The sequence below is a fragment of the Cupressus sempervirens genome, chromosome 3 (assembly GCF_028749045.1).
Source record: "Cupressus sempervirens isolate cs-2001-9-10 chromosome 3, ASM2874904v1, whole genome shotgun sequence".
In the NCBI taxonomy this organism is placed as follows: Eukaryota; Viridiplantae; Streptophyta; class Pinopsida; order Cupressales; family Cupressaceae; genus Cupressus; species Cupressus sempervirens.
This window is the reverse complement of record NC_143120.1, coordinates 533,411,398-533,430,255: the sequence shown is the minus strand read 5'-3', so window position 1 is coordinate 533,430,255 and position 18,858 is coordinate 533,411,398. Positions and strand designations below refer to the sequence as shown.

General features: G+C 35.5%; 1 protein-coding gene across 2 annotated transcripts in view; it reads right to left on the bottom strand.

The window, feature by feature from the left end:
• Positions 1 to 6,335, bottom strand: part of LOC149567514 (GPI transamidase component PIG-S-like protein) — a 148,575-nt gene extending 142,240 nt beyond the window's left edge. Inside the window, exons 1-2 of one of the 2 annotated variants that reach the window (XM_089820736.1) lie at positions 6,085 to 6,335; positions 5,294 to 6,002 (exon numbers count right to left, since the gene is read on the bottom strand). In XM_089820736.1, the coding sequence (XP_089676862.1) occupies positions 5,294 to 6,002; positions 6,085 to 6,223 (848 nt within the window). In that variant the 5' untranslated portion in view covers positions 6,224 to 6,335. Of the gene's footprint in view, positions 1 to 5,293; positions 6,015 to 6,084 lie in introns of both variants that reach the window. The other variant, XM_089820737.1, reaches the window with a different exon arrangement.
• Positions 6,336 to 18,858: the final 12,523 nt, after the last annotated feature.

The following is an 18,858-nucleotide window of genomic DNA, read 5'->3' as shown; positions in this document are numbered from 1 at the left end:
GATTAGCTATGAGAGCAGCCATAGCTGAAACTCAAGGTGGTCCTATTAATGTTGAAGAAGAAGAAGAAGCACTTGAGAACATAGTGGGTTCTCTTTGTGGCCCACAGATCCGCAAACAATGTCTCTTTTACTGCTTCCATTTCGTCTCCCTTTGTTACAGTCACGCCCAGTGCAAGGTTCCTCTGGACTAGACCCTCTCCCTTTTATGTTAGTAGAGCTAGGAAGAGGAAGATATGATTGTAATGATGTATTTACTTCTAGTTTGACACAAACTATTTACTATTATTCTTCCCGCCATCAGCATTCCGCATGAGAATGTGATTTTGTACCCACTTTGAACTCTGCTTGTTTCTTTCGTGTTCTCTTTAATTAACTCATTGGATGCATCTTCTCATTAAATTTTGCAAAAAAAAAAAAATTTAATTAAATTTAAGTTGTTTTTAGGTTCCTGAGCTTTTCCCCAAATTTTTTTAAAAACTGGCCAAATTATTCCCATATATTTTTTTGGGCATGGCGAGTTTTTGCCGAGTGAGAGTTTTCCATCTATGATCTTATGATAAAAACATTTCAGAGGTAGCATGCCTTTCTACTTGCCAGTACCTTTCTTCAGTCTCCTTACAAAGTTCACTTCTAGCTCTTCTTCATCATCTCTTTCAGGTTCTTCTTCTGATTTAGTTGCCTTGAAAGTTGTCTCACATCTAATCTTTTCTCTTCCAAACCTCCTTAGTTAAAACGCGGTCAAGGTGCTAAACATTTTTGGATTAGATACCTCCTCTATAGTCAAGATCTTGACACTATAACTATCTAGTAATGTCATCAAGTTCTTCTGCATGAAATCCTCATAGGTAATAGCACCTACTTGGTTCTTGACTTTATTCACTGCAATCTCAACTCTCTAAAAGTAGCTTTTAATGTCTTCACTATATTTCATTCTCAAATCATTTCGTTCATAGATCTGTTTCAACTTTTACCAAACTTCATAAGCAATCTTCAAAGAAATAACTTTAGCTAATTTTGTTTTTGATAAAGCACTAGTGATAGCATACCTTGCTTTCTCATTCTCCTCATAATCTGAGATTTTATCTTGAGCTTGAAGGCCATTTTGAGAGAACAAATACTCTATCTCCACATGTTTCCAAGTCTTGAGGCCTACGGAAACCAGATAACCTTTCATCTGATCCTCCCATAAACTGTAGTCGAATCCATCAAACATAAGAATGTTCAATTTGTGTGTCATTGGATCTATCTCAAGCGGTTAAGCTCTACATTGAGGAACCAAGCTCTAAAACCAATTGTTGAACAAGCTAACTAACTAGGGGGGTGAATGAATTGCTCTGACACTTTATAAAACTCTTACTTTGTTGATAATCTCATAAACAACAGAAATATCAACTTCTGGTCTATTGGTTAACCACATTAAACATTCATAACAGATGTAAACATGAAATCACAAAAACAATGACACAAAAACACCAGAAATTTATGTGGAAAGCCAAACTGAGAAAAGCCACAGAGAAGTTAATTCTCATGAAATGAACACCAGTAGAGGTGATTTTAACAAAGTCTCACGATCGGTTTTGCTCACTACAGGTTAGCTCACTGCCGATTAGCTCATTGTCAGTATGGCTAGCTACCCTTAGAAAGGAATATAGCTAACTGCCAATACATATAGGCTTTGTCTGTACAAATAGGCTCACTGCCAAAAATATGAAAATGAATCCACCACTGAGATCACGATCACCAATACTCTACAATACAAAAATGATATAACAGTCTGTTATTGATTGCATCCACTCCCATGATCATCAACACACATCTCTTGTAATAGATTCGCAGTCACTTTGCATACGATCATCACATAAGCCACACAAACAACTCAGATCATCACTCTTCTTATAGTCCTTGATATCATCAACCATGTCAACTAAAACAATTTGAAATAGGTCACACCAAAAACATTCCTACAATCGTTAGGAATGAAATGTGGACCACCTTGATTAATACAACTCACCTCACACATGCCAACACGCAACATCATCTCCAAAGCCATTGGTTCCAACAAACATGATGAACACATTGCATGATAGTTGTTGGGATAAAAACAAAGATAAACATGCTCCGACTAAGATCAAACACAGACGATCAATCCACCATATATTGCATGCTAAGTAGAACCACAAACGAAAAGGATAAGGACAAATATTTAAGGCACATCCTTCGGCGAACACCTTTACTGATATGTCAAGGTTATAGGTATGCATCGACCGATACAATCATAAGATAAATATGCATAGGATATGTTTACATTGATGACAACCATTAATGACAACATCATGAATACATCAACTACACATTCTAACATCAAGAACATTGGTTGAGGCACGTCATTCACACATCTTTTGAACACTATTTTGTCAATTACCTCAACCTTACACAACACAATACTAACAACAATATTAAAGGCAACAAACAAGTGTTTGTTGGTATAGAAGAGATCCGTTCATCACCAACCAACACGTGTCATAATGCAAATTCAAAACACTCTCAAAATTGGAGTTAGTCAAGGTAAGCAAATATAAAACTTTATGTATTAGTTTAATAGTTACTTTTTTAAAACTTAAACATGTTTTCTTCTTTGTTTATAATTTTTTTGAACTTGTTGCTTACACCTGATTTGCCTACACAATCGCATTAAGATGAGTTGTGAAGGTTTGAAAGGTACTTTGTAGTATGGTCATCAAACAATTTTGGTCCATAAGTAGGCAAACCAACAATGAAAAGGCAACAAATATCAAACGAATGATCATGGCTAACACTTTGTAAAATCGTGTGGAATAACTTCCTAGCTTCACCAAGCATGTCTAGAGTATGATACATTATACTGACATGGATAAGCCATATTTGGGAGAGGAATATGATGGCAATACTTATGACTTAGAAAATGAAAACCATTATAAATGAGAAAGAGTAAAGTCCTATAGAAACTTTCTTCAAATCGGCGCAAACAATTATTGTTAAGCAATGTGACAAAATAATCACCTCACTATATCTTCTCCCCTTTCCATTGATTCCAAAAGATTACAATGTTGAAATTCTTTTTTGCTAAGGAGAGTTTCATCATAAGTAGATTTAGAAGTCAACGAAGGGTACAAGCAACCATTTTCTAGACTACTCGCTATACTTAATTCGAAGGATGTCGTCATATATAAGTTCGTTAATTTTGTACACTCCAATGGTCTAAGTAATTTGCTCTTCAGGACAAGCACAAGAAAGGTTCTCACAATCTGTGGAACCTCCATTGCTAAGATTCAAACACCTACAAACTCTAACAATCAAAGTTCTATAGGAAGTTGTTTTTTTCCTTTATACATATAAAACATTTTCAAGTTTGAAGTTCCACTTATAATGACTCAAAGCTCTCTGATTTTGCTTCAATATCATCCATTCATCTTAATTTGGGAAGAGTTGGAGCACATACTCTTTCATCCACTAAAAAATCTACAATTGATTAAAATCAAAATAAAGGTGGAGAAGAGTCAATGCACATGCATTCCAACTTGTACCTAATTCTACACAAACAAAATGAATACACAGAACAACAAAGTTTTGATGTAACGTCAAAGCATACAATTTGGATGCTTCTGCCCCTCAACATTCTTTATTTTTGGAATCAAATGGCCAGCAGCATGCTTTAATGCAATTGCCACTAGCACCTTCCTGGTTCTCCTAACTTATCGATATCATTTAATGTCAAGGATGATGATAATGATTTTTATGAGCCTGTACTTGCACTACAAATATTATATATTTATGATTTTTTTTATATTTCTTGTATGGACCAAACCCAGCGGCAAAAGGTTGCTGTACCTACATACCCAAACCTGAACCTTCACTAAAACCAGTAAATAAGGTTTGAGCAATAATGCCAGAGACTGTTACTCTATCCAGACGATGAATGATGAAAGGTTTTATCATCTTTAAAACCAGTACCTGCAGAGACAATGCCCTCAGATTGCTTACATCATGGTTAACATTGAGATATTGGACAGTGCAGATGCTTGGTCAATGGTGCAATTTTTACTAAAGATTGGGGTGAAGGCATATTAAGATTTGTTGTCTCTGACACAAAATGTTGTACAACAATACACCTTTACATAAAATTCAGCTTCTTTTAATCATAATATTAACATAAATCAATAAATGATAACTGTGATATAACTTTTCAAATAATTTTATAGACTATATTAGTAGGCTTCCACCACAATCACTAAAATCTGGAAAAATAAACAATTTGCAGTTCCCCCCACCTGTCCCCCTGTCTCCCTGTAAAAGCTTAAAGAAACACAGCATGAATAAACATATTTCTAAAACAGAATCCATAGGGATGGTCTCACATTCTGCGATTTTTCATCCATGTTACTGTGTAAAGTTCATAAGCGGGAAACTCTTTACCTAGGTCAAGATGAAATAAGCGACGTTCTACAAGTTTGATATGATGCGATTAGAAAGAGTTAATCGTAAGACGGAATATGCAAAGTTATGCAAATTTGATAGGATGCAGGTTGACAGAACTAATCGTGGGCTTTCTATTTTATCCTACATAGCACGCTAAAGTATCCTTGGTTAATAGATAAGTACCAAAATCGGTCTTCAGCTCTTACTACTTGCAAAGATGTTGAATCAATATATAACCATGTTGTCTTAAACTTCTTGGCTGATTTTACAGTGCTTGCACATCTAACTAGATACAGAATTGTCTTAAAAGAGAGATCGTGATGCAGAGAAGTTCCAAAACACAGACAAACAATTAAGTCTCCGGCTTAAGAGGTTCTTCAAAGAATCTATCAAAAAAATATTTAAGCTTTGCTGGTGGGCATTTCATGTAAGTACTTAAGACGAAAATAAGGATAGCCGATATTCCATACACTCTAGCACAAGTTTGCGAAACTTTGTAGCTAAATTTTGCGTCTCTGCAAATAAAAATGATGCTATCAAAGCATTACAAATGAGAAGAAAGAAATTGGAGATTATGGTTGCCCAAAACCTTTACAGATTAAACCAAAGAAGGTTCCGGATTCACTGGTTGCATATGTTGAGACTAAATTACTACTTACTGTTCGCAGTAAAAAAACTGCATGTCCTAATTAAACTAAACTACCTCAAGACCTGATCCAATCTCGCCTTGATCTGTTGCGAACCACGACTGACTCGCTTTTCATGTTTAAATTTTGTGCATTTTCGCGTCTTTAACATGTATGTGCACACAGGGAAACTAAAAAAGATTAGAGTTTACCATTGATATATCCAATCTGCAGGATTCGCATTTAAAAGGCTGAATGAAAGTGTGGCACTGCCATCTGCAGCAAGAGGCATGGGCACGGCCTCATTTCCAATCATATTACCCCCCTTTATAATGTAATTGTGCACAATCTCTCCAATTAATGTAACAACATCTGTCTCCGACAGCTCCCCCACTATCCATGCATGGCGGTGCTTCCCAATCACACATCTATACCAATGTGAACCTGCATTTCCATTCCCTGCGACCAGAACAGTGTATACCCCGCCTAAATCTCCCGATTCCCTGCGGGAATAAGAATTCAGCAATTCATCCACCTCATCGTCGTCCGAAGAAGAAATATCGACTGACGAAAGATATGTGCTCAACCCACAAGGCCAATGTGAAAGATTACTATTTGTTCCACTCACGCATTTATCCTTCCAATCCAAGCTTGCTGTGACAATATAATCACTTCCACAACCACTCTGATCATTTTCATTCGTTCTATTTTTCAGTTGCTGTGATACTAAACTTGCGAATCCTTGCAAATAGTGCTGCAGGGCAGAATCGTCCTCTGTGTCAATTTGGGAGTTCAAGTTGAGAAGTAGGATATTAAACTGGCAGGGAAGTCGTGGCATAGGGCTAGTTGAAAGAGAGTGTATGGCTTCATAGGGAAGATGTGTTCTGTATACCTCCGTTGACTTCAACCACAGCGGTATACCTGCAAATCCTACTGTTAAACCATTTCAAATCCAACTATTTATCAGGCATAAAACTCAGAAAGGAAAGGAGGCCGAATTTACCAATTACAAAGCAAATCGCAACAGAGAGTGTGAGAGCCAAGCGTTTACGACCTGGTTTTCTTTGCCTTTCTGCTCGGCCAGTACCCTTCTCCTTCTCTTCCCGCTTCTCCATCTGCTCTTCCTGCTTCCGCATCTCCATTGCCAGCTACTTGCGATTCATTTTGAAATTTGTCGTTGTTTACAAGGGGTATCTTCCAAAATCTTTGCGACTTCTCAGGGCAGAATTTTGTCAACACTTTCTGAACTACTTTGGAGGAACTTTGTATGGGACACCCTATGTATAAACATGGTGTTAACAGATATGATTTATCAAATCTGATTGATATGATATGATATGATAGATTTTAATGACGTCTACGAGACTAAAGTAGTCTATGGGACTCATGGAATCACCCTCCCGAGTCAGGAGCAGAATTAGTCCGTTGTAAAGTTTTGGTTAACTTGTCTCTCCTTCTCTGAAGTTTGGTAATCAAATCCGCTGCTCTCTTCACTTGATCTTCCTCGAATAAATAGTTGAAGTCTTTGTTCTGCAGTATTTTTGTATAACCAGATCTGATGTCATTGTAAGCCAAGCAGTCCTTGACAAAGTGTTGCTCTGTCTCAACTATTCTCATATTACAAAATAAACATGTTCTGTCTGCCCACTCTTCTTTTGGAACTTGCCACCGACCAGTTTCACATCGCAGTTGATGTGAACTAGTTCTAAGTTGTGCCATCAACATTTTTGCTTTCCAGTTAATAGGTGCTCTTATATAGGCCTTTTCATCATGACTAGAAGTGGGATTAAATTCTTTAATGTAATAGGATTTTTTTCGCCCTATGCGTCTTGTCCACAAAATATTGCGAAATGTTTCATTGACAAACTTTTTTATTTTTGTAATGTTATCCGAGCAAGTTTGGATGTTGATATCCCATTTTCGCATCCATTTGTCATTTTGCTTCATCCACGTGCTTTTCCGCCTCACAAGTTTTTCCTCTATGATCGACTTGGGCCAACGATGTGTTTCCAGACCTTGGGTTTTCTTTAAGTAGCTTATCATTCGGACCAAAGCAACGGCTTCTAATGGAAAGGAACCCACCTCTGCCAAAAGGATCTCATACGGAACTGTGGTCTTGACTTTAAGATTGCATGTGATGAAGTGTTTTTGAATTCTTTCTACTTGCCGCCATTTCTGTTCGGACATACTACCTCCCCACACTTCACATCCGTATAAAATAACCAGAGTGACCAGCAAACCAAAAAGAGTTTTCATGGTCATCCAATCCCATAATTCTACGTTCCTACACTTGTTTTGTAAAGAGTATAACACCTTCCAGCCCCCTTGGATCCTTTTTGATCTGCAAGTATCCCAATTGAGTTTGTTATGAAAATCGATGCCCAAATATTTGTACTCTTCCACAATCTCAAGTGGGCTATTTTCCAATAGAAACTCGTCTTGTATGCCCCTATTCTTTTTCAATGAGAAGATCATAATTTTGGTTTTGCTAGTGTTAACTTGCATTCCTACTTCATGACAAAAAATTTCTAGTGCTATCAAGTGCTCTTTCAAACCTTTAATTGTTCTAGCAAGAATTATGAGATCATCTGCATATAAAAGCAATCATATCACAAAGTGGGTCAGCTGCACCCCCTCACCATTGGTCTTGTTTATCCACTATTCTAACTTGTCAATATAGAGCCCGAATAATGTTGGAGATAGCGGACACCCTTGCTTAACCCCGATGTTGCTGTCAAAATTTTTTGATAGCCCTTCTGTCGTTCTGATTTTAGCTTTGACCTACTCATATAATCTGTAAACTACTGACTTAAGTTCTTTAGGAACTTCCAACTCTTCCATTCTATCCCATAATTTATTACGTGGCACTGTGTCGAATGCTTTTTTAAAGTCCATGAAACAACAAAAAGCCTCGTTTCCCGGAGTGTCCCAAACTTTCTCAATCAAGTATCTAAGAGTGATGTCATGATCTATAGTAGAGTGTTTCGGTCTAAAGCCTGCTTGCCCTATTGCACGTTTGTCTTCTGTTTCAGCCCAGTTGCTGATTTTTTGTTCTACCAAGCTGCCAAATAACTTGCCAAAAAGTGGATTGATCATAATGGTTCAGTAATTAGAAGGATTATTTATATCTCCACTTTTGTGGAGTGGAATCACCACACTCATTGTCCATTTTACAGAGAAACCTTCTCTATTGACACTATTGAAAATTTTAGTGATGTGTGGTGTGAGGGTTTCAACACTCCATTTTAAGTATTCAGCTTGAAGCCCATCTATATCTTGTGCTTTACCGGCAGCTAACCTCCTTATGCCTTAGATAATATCCTTTTCGCTAAATAACTCCCCTGTAGTCTCTGTTTCCATGGTTCTACATTCTCCTAGATCACACTTGTAGAGAGTCTTGGCATATTCCAGCCATTTGGTTCCTGTTATGTTGTTCTCTATTTGAGTTTTTCTCTGCTGAAGTTCTTTCCAAAACTTTCTGGGGTTGTTTTTACTAAGATTAATCAACTCGATTCTTCTCTTATTTACATACTCTCCTTTCTTCTTTTTAATCAACTGATCATACTCCTTTCTAATTTCTTTATTTATGTTCTTTTTCCAATTTCTTTTTGTTGTTTTGCATTCCTCATCAAACCACAGATTGGCCAAAAAAGTGTTCTTGGCTTCTCTTGTGGCCCTAGATCTTTTACACTCCTCCAGTGCTTTAATGATAGTAAGAACAAGATTATCCTTGTCTGTGAAATGTTGTTTATCAGACTCGAGATGGTTTCCCGGAACCCTAGATAGCCGCAATAGAGAGTTTTGGAAAGTAGCATGGTTTTTTTGTGTCATTAAAACTTTGCCAATCGGAATCCTCTTCCTCTTTTATAAAGGTTTTGGGACAATATGTTGATCTTTAAAGTGAGTGGCCACCCTTATCAAGATGGGGTTATGATCAGATTTTAGCTCCATGGGGCAATCCTCTATCTCAAAGTTAATTATCTTTGCGACATATTCTTGCGAGCATATTACATAGTCAACAACACTTTGTCCATTGTATCTTTTGCATGTGATTCCACCTGATTTAGGCCACTTTTCCAAACCATTACATATGACCATGTTATATAGGCAGCGTAAACCTAGTAATTCAACACCAAAATGATTAATCTTTCCCATGCTATCCTGTGAAGATCTTTCCCATTTTTGTGTCCCTTCTTCTTCAAGCCAAACTGGGTCTCTGCTTTCACTGTAGCTCTCCTTAAGATTGAGAGTTTGGTTGTTTGTTATTTTAGCATTGAAATCTCCTATTATCATTATTTCCCCTAGAGAGCTAAAGGCTGCTATGTCTTTTTTGAGTGCAGCGAATGGGTCTTCTCGATCCAATCCATGCTTTTTATACATTTTTGAGCCTTTTGGGGCGAAGTAACAGATAGCCACCCTTGTAGGAATCTGATTCTCTATTATTTTAATCCAAATATACTGCTTGTTTACATCTTCTTTCTCTAAGTTTACAAATTTGCTCCAAGTTTCTTTTATTAGAACGGTGATGCCTCTGTGCCCCTTACCATTATCTATCTTCTCATTCCACAGTGATACCTTCTTATACCCTTCAAAATCTGGAACCCTACATCCATCATGCTCATTTGTCTCGGTAAGCATAACGATGTCATTATCTTTAGCTATCGGCCCTAACCTAGGTCCTCTTCTCCAAGAATAACCTCTACAGTTCCAACTAACTATAGTTAAATGTTCCTAGGTGGGCCCGAGTTCCTATTTATTGCGTGTGATTTTGTCGCTAATTTGGACTTTGCCATTTTGTAGCCACGCCCACTTGCCGTTTTCTCTTGTTGTTTTCACTTTTTCCCATTCCTTCCTCCTTTCTTCTTGATGAGTTACGGTGACGTCATCATCAAGATATATGTGTGTGCCTCTAAGAAACTTCCTCTTGCTGAAAATGTTGTTTTTATCTCTTATATTCCTCATTGTCACTCTAACATGTCTGTCTTTGCCTCCTCTAATCCATTTTCTGATTCTTTGTGCTTGTATGGTTGTTCCATGCCAGTCTAATTGGTCTTTAAAGAAGTCTTTAACTAAATCCGTTGTTTTCTCCTATTCTCCATAGTCTCGTAGTCCTTTGATGACAATATTTGTTGCTTTCTCATTTCTTTCTTTTTCCTCTCTAATCTGTCTCTGAACTTGCTTTTCTATGTTGTCAATAGGAGTGTTTTCTGGTCCCTTTACTATGTTAGCCCATGATCTAACTTCTTCAATTTGTTCTCTGAGTTGATTCTCTTTTCGTAGCCTCTCCTTCTCCCGTATTACTTGTTGATGTCCTCTTTTCTCCTACTTCTTTCTTTAACAATATTAATTCATAATCTCCTTTTTCCATATTAAATTGCAATTTTTGAATTTGTTCTCTAAGTGACTTAACATTCGCTGTCAATTTCCAGTTATCCTCAGTAACTCTTTTCATTGTGATACTTTCTATCTGGCTCCTCTCTTCAAGTGCCCACACCCTTTCCTTCGTAGCTACCAAATCGTTTACAAAGATGTCTGGATACCACGTCATAGGTGTCCTTGTGGGGCTTTAATTATTTGGCAACCCATCTTCCACTGTGTCTATCACCTGAGAATTATTTGTCTTCTCTTTACCATTAATATCTCTGATATTATCAAACCGCTTAATTGTTTTAGAGATTTCAGTCAGCCTCATATTTATTTCTCCCTCCCTTGAGCTATCTGAGGTATGTGAAATCGATTTCGGAAGTAAAGCTGCTAACTTCCCTCTTTTTGCATTTTTACACTTTCGTATCTTTCTCCGCCTAATTATTCTTTTATATTGCTTAGCATTCACATAGGTGTAGTTTCCTCCTGTGGGTGGTCCACTGGCTTGTGAGAAGCTCAAAGTGTTTGTGGGTAAATTACCATTTGTCCCTCCAAGATTGAATGAACTGGCATGTCTAGCTGAGGGTCCTGGAAGAATGAGGAAACTCCCTTGATTCCACTTGATGATGATGTTGTGCATTAAACTATCCCCATATGTCAAGACCAAGCCACTATTACCAGAGATGCCATTGTGTTTCGTAGCTTCTCCCAGATTAGTTTGTTGTTCTGCTGTTACAGGCTCTTTCAAAATGCAAGAGAGCAAAAAATAGAAAATATGAAACTAATTGTTTTCCAGCCAATGCTTGGTTTGATAAGGAATGCAAGAGGGCTAGGAGAAACCTAAGGGAGTCAAATAAAACTAACCTTGACATTAAGGCCTACAAACAGATCCTAAAGAAGAAGAAAATGATTTTATGTTCACAAGGAGAGAGGAGCTAATTTTCTTGGGCAGAAATAACCCCAAATGTTTTTGGAAAGAACTCCAACCATGGAGAAAACAAACTGAAAATAATAATATTATTGCCACCCAATGGTTTGAATATGCTAAGAAACTTTATGAACAAGAGGGTGGAGTGGGACAACAACCTTTGGTCAATGATGATACAAATCTTTTCACTGTGCAAGAGATAGAGGCAGGGATTAAGAAGTTAGGTGGAGGTAAAGCAAAAGACCTTGTTGCGCTCCAAGCAGAATATCTGAAGTGGGGTATGAAAACTCTTGCACTGCACATCACTGAAATTTTCAACAAAATTTGCCAAGAAGGGTTTCCAAAAGATTGGACAATCAACCTTGCAATACCACTTTTTAAGAGTGGTGATGTTAACAATCCCTCCAACTACAGGACTATAATGATCAATCCCCTCTTTTCTAAACTTTTTGGCAGCATGATAGAAACTAGGATCGGCAAATGGGCAGAAGAAAACCACAAACGTGCTAAAGGGCAAGTTGGTTTTAGGCCAAAGCACTCGACAGTGGATCACTGTGTCACTTTGAGACACATTATTGAGAAAGAATGGGAGAAAAAAGAAGAGGTATTTTTTTGCTTTGTCAACTTTAAAAAAGGCTTTTGACACTGTCTCGAGAGACAAGCTTTGGTTTAGGATGGAAGAATTAGGGATTCCTATGCATCTCAGAGCTGTTGTTCATAGGATGTACGAAGAGGTGAAAGTTAAAATCAGAACTTCAAATGGCATTTCACAATGTTTTAGGAGTGATATCGGGGTCAAACAGGGCTGCCCTTTATCTCCTACTTTGTTTGGTTTATATATTGACAAACTGGAAGAGTGGTTAAACATGCAAAAGGGTGAAGGCATTCAGCTAGGTGAATTTGTTATAAAGCTGCTCCTATATGCGGACGATCTCATTTTAATTGCCAAATCTGCCTATGGTTTGCAAGATCATATATCTTCTCTTGAGCGCTTTTACAGAATGGTGGGAATGCAGGTCAATATCAGCAAGACTAAGGTTATGATTTTCTCTAATAATAAAAAACAACACCAACATGAATTTTATTACAATGGAAGTGTTCTTGAAGAAGTTGCGGAGTATAAATACCTTGGCATCGATTTCAACAAAAAACTAAGCTGGTCTAGCTGTAGGTATAAAAGGATATTAGGTGGGTGGAAGGCTTTTTATGCTCTTCAGAATAGGTGCCGTGAAGCAGAGTTGTGGGATTGGAAAACTATTCAAACCTTGTTCGGTCTTCTTGTGCTGCCATTTGTTCTTTACGGGTGTGAATTATGGGCCAGCAACACTACTATAGCACAATGGAAACAAATCGAAGGAATTCAAAAGCGCTTGATCCCAAGCAAGTTTAAAATCAAAAGCACTGTTCCATATGATATCATGCTAAGTAAAATTGGGGGTTGCTCCTATTGAGGCACTTGCTATGGTTTGCCTTCTAAGTTATCTAAAAAGAATCGAAAAAATGGAAGAGGATAGATGGCCTAAAGTGGTCTTTAGTGACACACTACGTCAGTGAAAAAGGACATGGATGCAACAAAACATCAAATGGATGAGTAAATGGAATATTCAATTCAATATGTGCCCCAGAAATAATAAAGAAATAAAGGTCTTTGTCATGGAGAAATTCTACAAGAGAAATTGGGGAAGCGAGATCGGAAGGAAGAAATTATATTATATAAATGAGTTCAACCCCGCTTGTGATCAACTCCAAAAAGCATACATAGGAGCCAACATTTCTCGGAGGGCTAAAATTCTTATTGCTCAGCTGAGAACCAACTCTCACCAACTTCGTTGTGAGACCAGACGTTGGAAGAGGCCAAAGGAGGCTTGGGAAGAAAGAATTTGCAGATTCTGCAATTCTGGGAAAGTGGAAACTGAACAACACTTTATTTTAGAATGTGAAGTCTACAAGAGTAGTAGAGATAAATTTGTGGACACTATATGTGACAGTTCTTGGCATAACCTATTCAACGAAGAGTACATTGAGCAATTGGGTGGACTCATCATCATCCTGCACAAGCAACGAACATTGTTACTTAAGTCTGCTTGAGTTGTCTTGCTGTCCCATAGGCTATTTTTAGCCTTGTGGACGTTAAAATTTTATCTATCTATCTATCTTTGTTCTTTCTTTTATTTTCTTAAAATCTCAATTCAACACTTAAACTCGATTTCTTTCATTGCAAGCCTTTTTTCAGGGGTATTAATAAGGTTCTCAAATTTAACACTTTTATTTCAGATTTTTCCAACTGCTATAGGAGAGACTTATGTTTTCACTTATGTTTTAATCATTTGTTTCGTACATTACAAATATTAAACAATATTTTTCTCTTTTTTTTCTTTTTTATATTAATGGTTCAACTTTTTTTTAATAATAAAAATCTAAACTAATTATTACATGACCAATGTAAAATGAGCTCAATAAAATATTAATGGTACTTTTGTTAAATCTTATAGAAGCTTAGAATTTCAAAATATTTCATAATTTAGTTTCAAAAGAGCTATTTTCCTAGATTAATCTTTTGTATGAAGGATCTGTGTATAAGTTTGAGGTGAGTTTAGATAAGAGGGTAAGCCACATACTCATCAACTAGAAGTAATTTTGGAGTGGCTACAATAGAAAATGGGGCACTGGTCTCAAGGGTAATATTTATTTCTACAATTTTTGAAACCCTTTTTCTTCCTTGCATAAACTCATAAATTACCATCAAATATGAAATGATTGTATAGGATGAATTAGCAAACCTACAATTGTGGTTTCATTAGGGGATTGTACACAACTGCAAACTAGAAATTTCATGGATGGAGATGATCAAGTTGACAACAAATTTTATGGATATCGATGATGAAGGTGGCATAAAATTTTACCTATAATAAAATGGGAATTACAAAAAAATCACCCTAATATTGTAAGCTTCAAGTTTATATGTGTGTCTCATGTTTAGATTTAATTGTACACGAAAGTTTAATTTAGACCATTTGTAATTCAATATCAGAAGTACTTTTCACTTTATCAATGCAAAATGGACTCTATTTTTTTTGTTAAATTATTAGGCAACCATAGAGACCTCCTCTAGTCCATGCTTTTTTTCTATTTTTGTTTTGGTTTGAGTGTGAATGAGTGTATTTTGTGTGGAAACCTAGCTCATGCATGTTTTTTTCTGAAAAATGAGGCATTTCATTTTTTGTGTGGAAATTAAGAAATTTAGTTTTAGTCTTTTTTCTTTCATGGTTACAATGGTTTAGAGCTCACAAAATTATGTTGGTAGTGTGTTATAGTCATTAGTCATTCTCTTTGTGGCTATAGTTTTATTTTAACATTTTAGCTTCTTTCAAGATTATCGATATGTATTTCATGTAAGTTTCAAGAAATTCATACTTTGTGCAACATATTAAACATGTTTTGTTTGTTTACGGGATGTTCCATAATTTTGTCTATGTGTCATCTTGCACAAAACTAGATCATGCATGTTGAAAACCGTTTGAAATGACAACATATCATTGTTTGAGACAAGTCAAATTTTGTTTGGCACAAAGACCCTTGGTTGTTAATTACTTGGATTTGTATATGAATCATTTATTTTAGAACGTGTACTAAAATGTGATTGAATACCATTTAGCTCTAAAAATTAGAAAGTAATACCATTCAAATATATCCATTAAATTATTAGAGTAAGTGATATTGTTGTGATAATATTGGTTATGTTGGTTTTATTGAAATATGTGCGGACATCTAGGTAAATTTGTCTATGGCAGCACTATTTGAAAAGCAACTGCATAAGTTTTGTCAAGGTACTCTTGGTTTTTGAAGGATTATATGGATTCAAATTCTTAAAAATTCTTGTTGAATCTTACATCTCTTCCTCTATGCCTTTTGCATCCAAGTATCAATTTAAAATGTATTTTGCACTACAACTAATTAAGTTATATTGGGTTGTGAATGATGCTTTATACATTTCAATTCCATTTGGTTGTCAAATTCTTATGGGGATTTTGAATTTTTTTTGTGCACAAAGAGCATAAAAGATGCGTATAAAATTTTAAAAACCTAACTTTTGTAAATAGCATACTTGGTAGTAAAAAAATGTCTCATAAATGGTTATGCATCAAGACATATTTCTAAGAAGAAATTCCTATTGTAAGTGAGAAATTTGTCATTTTTTGAAAAGTTGAGATTGGCAACATAGCAAGGAACCACTAATTTTTTTATGCTCACATCTTTTATTTTGTATAAAAAGTCTATGCTTGTAAATTTCAAAGTTCAAAATAAGGTATACAATGATTATGTAAAATTTTACTCATTTCATTATTTCTCTCATTCTTATAGAATCATAGGCTATAATTGCTAGCACTTTACTATTTTTCTAGCATTTTGGCATTCCAATATTTTAGGTTTTGTGTTTTCTTCCTACATTTCTACTATTCATGAGCAAAACATGTGTGACATGCTACTTATTTCAAGTCATTCACTTGACAAACATAGATGCATATGCCTTCATAGTTCCCACCAATTTCCTTAATCTTGAGGAATGCTCTAAACTTAGGATAATATAATGGCACAAAAATTTGATCAAACATGCATGTTTGTTGTATTTCCAGTGTCCATCCTTTATAATGACTCGTGATGATGCATTACTTCATTTTTTAGTGGCAACTCTAAAATTTCTTAATGTTTGTGTCTATAAGCAGAGAGGTAACTATGGTGCCTTATTATCTAGTAAAAAAGCATGCATTGTGCTAAAAATATTAATCCTAAGTTGTTTAAAATGTTGCAGAGTTAAATTGAGTCAAAGAAAAAAACTGAAAGCTTTTTACGCTCATTAAATGCCTACAATATCATGCAAGAGTCATGAATTGTTTCTTTGACTAGTTGTTGATGTGTGTTTCTTGAGGAACCACAAGAAATACAATTTTCTATTGAAATTTAGAGTTGAATTGTCATGGACTAGAAAATAATGAAGCTAAATTTGGTTGTAGCAATAATTCATATCACTAGTTGCAATTTAGGGGCTAATACATGTCATAAGTGGCATGTTGTGTCCCTCTGTCTACTTTCTTTGGTTTTAAGTTTTTGCAGATTTATTTGCTTGGAAAAAGGAGCTTTAATTATTCTTGGAAAGTAAATTAAATGTCCTATAAGTGAAACATGTTTTATGCCACAAAGTAAATTTGTATTTCTTTTTTTAAGTTTATAATCTAGGTTGTAAGGTTGGATATGTAGAGTTAACATACACATCATTAGAACACCATTAGGACCAATATAAGGTCCAATTCATGATATGATTGTTGCAAACTATTGTATCTTTCTATACATTATTCAAATGTACTCATCTTCTTGTCCCAATTCTGGATCCTATCACTAGTAAATTTGGACCTATTTTTCTGACGATGGTAGGTCAATTTTTCAACAATAAATGGTCGAAACATTTTTTTGTTATAATATCATCAAATTTTTGATGTAAGATAGGCCTATCTATTTATTGGCAAACAACGTCGTAAAAAATGAGTCCAATCTCTGGCAGGAGGTGGCATCGAGCATGATTTGATTCCACCTCTCAAGCATCGAAACATCTACTAATAAACGTCAAAACTTTGACAATTTCAAGTGGTTTTCAATGAGGTTTCTATGTCATCGATGACAGGCCCCATCAAAACCTCTACATAACACCATCAAAACTTTGACAAAATCCCAGGAGATTCTGATGACATCACCATGTCATCGATGACAAACATTGTCAAAAGATCAACGAAAGGTTGTCGAAACTTCTATGAGAGCCCTATATTGGGAAAAAATAAATTTGATAATGGATCACAATATTTTTAGTATGGGCATATTGATAATTTTGATAAGTGAATATTGACTTGCATTTAAGGAGTCTTTCAAATGAGATACGCAACCAAATGGATGGATGTGTTTAAGGAAGCCTCAGGTCAAAAGGAAGAGTTGAGTGTGAATTGAGGGGATGTTGATCAATGATAGAGAATCATGATTCTTACTCATTCTCGTTTCTATGTATGATGTTTGATTGGATATATATAGTCTATAGAAATCCACTAGGTGCATTGGAAAACTAACATAGAAAACATTAAGAGGAGAAGACTATAACATGTCACAGAGTTCTCAACCCCTAGCCTTTGAAAATGTAGTCTAAAATCTTTCTCCAGAAATTATGTGTCATGAACTCTTGACCATCAGGACGGAGGCTCAATTTGAAAGGAAATTGTATGCCATTTATATCATGCATCTAATACAGAAGAAAGGAGATAATTATTGAATCTTTACTCCAATCTACACACAAATATTATAAAAGAAATGGAATGATTTGACCATCTCCATTCTACCATTTTGCAATATTTGATATATGGTTTGCAAAGATCGTGTGGAGAGACATAGATATAGAGATAAGTATGGAAGATTTTATTACCAGTCATTAATAATGACAAATTGGAAACATGGAGACTATTTAGCCCAAGTCTTGTGTTTTATATGCATCATGATCTATGTTAATTTAAGAACCAACACCCAAATTGATGAAGGCAATTGGGGCATATTTTCTATTTGAATGAACACTAAGCTCTTGCTAATGGAGTTTGTTGCCTTTAAGGGAGTGTCAACAAAGTAAGGAGAGGATTTGATCAATTTATATAAGTAGAAAGCCAACATAGCGCCAAGATAAAACATAGAACATAGAATCTAACCAAAAACTAATCCAAGGTTTTCAAATTCTATATATGTTAAAGTTATTTTCAAAGCAATAGAAGGTATGTTGAACCTTTATTTTGAGAGTAATATTTTAACAAGTTTATTAATGTCTATTGGAAGAAATGATATTGAGTTATATTGGAAATTAATGATATGTAAGATCTTATTAAATGGCAGTTGGGATAATCTAGTATGTATGGAAGATAAAAATTAATATAGCTATGCTTTTCCTTTATTTTTTTACATCACTTGTGTTGATGACTTTGGTTTGGGCTCCTTTGATGCACTCACTAATGCAAAACACTTTCCAACACTTTTGGATATAACTCAATTTTTTAAATCATAACATCCTTGATGCACTTACCAAACTTCATGTTATCATGGTTGTTATTTTCATCCCACTTTTTCAAATTTCATATTATCTACATTCACACCTTTCCTAGACACAGTTCTTATTTGTTAGTGTGCATTTTGTTGGCAAGAAAAATGGGGAACATAGATAGAAGTTTGTGAGTTCAAGTAATTTGTGTCTTCTCTATTTATACCTAGTTATACAAAGTGAGTAAGAAGTTAATCCGGACAAAACACTTGTAGTTTACAAAACATGAAAGCATGGAACATTCAATAGACATAGCATAATAAATAGAACTCTTGTATATTGATATTATCAAGATCAAGTGTATCCATCTATCTTGTCCTTATTATCTCCAACTACATCAGTATACATCTTTGTCTACCTTTGTCTTT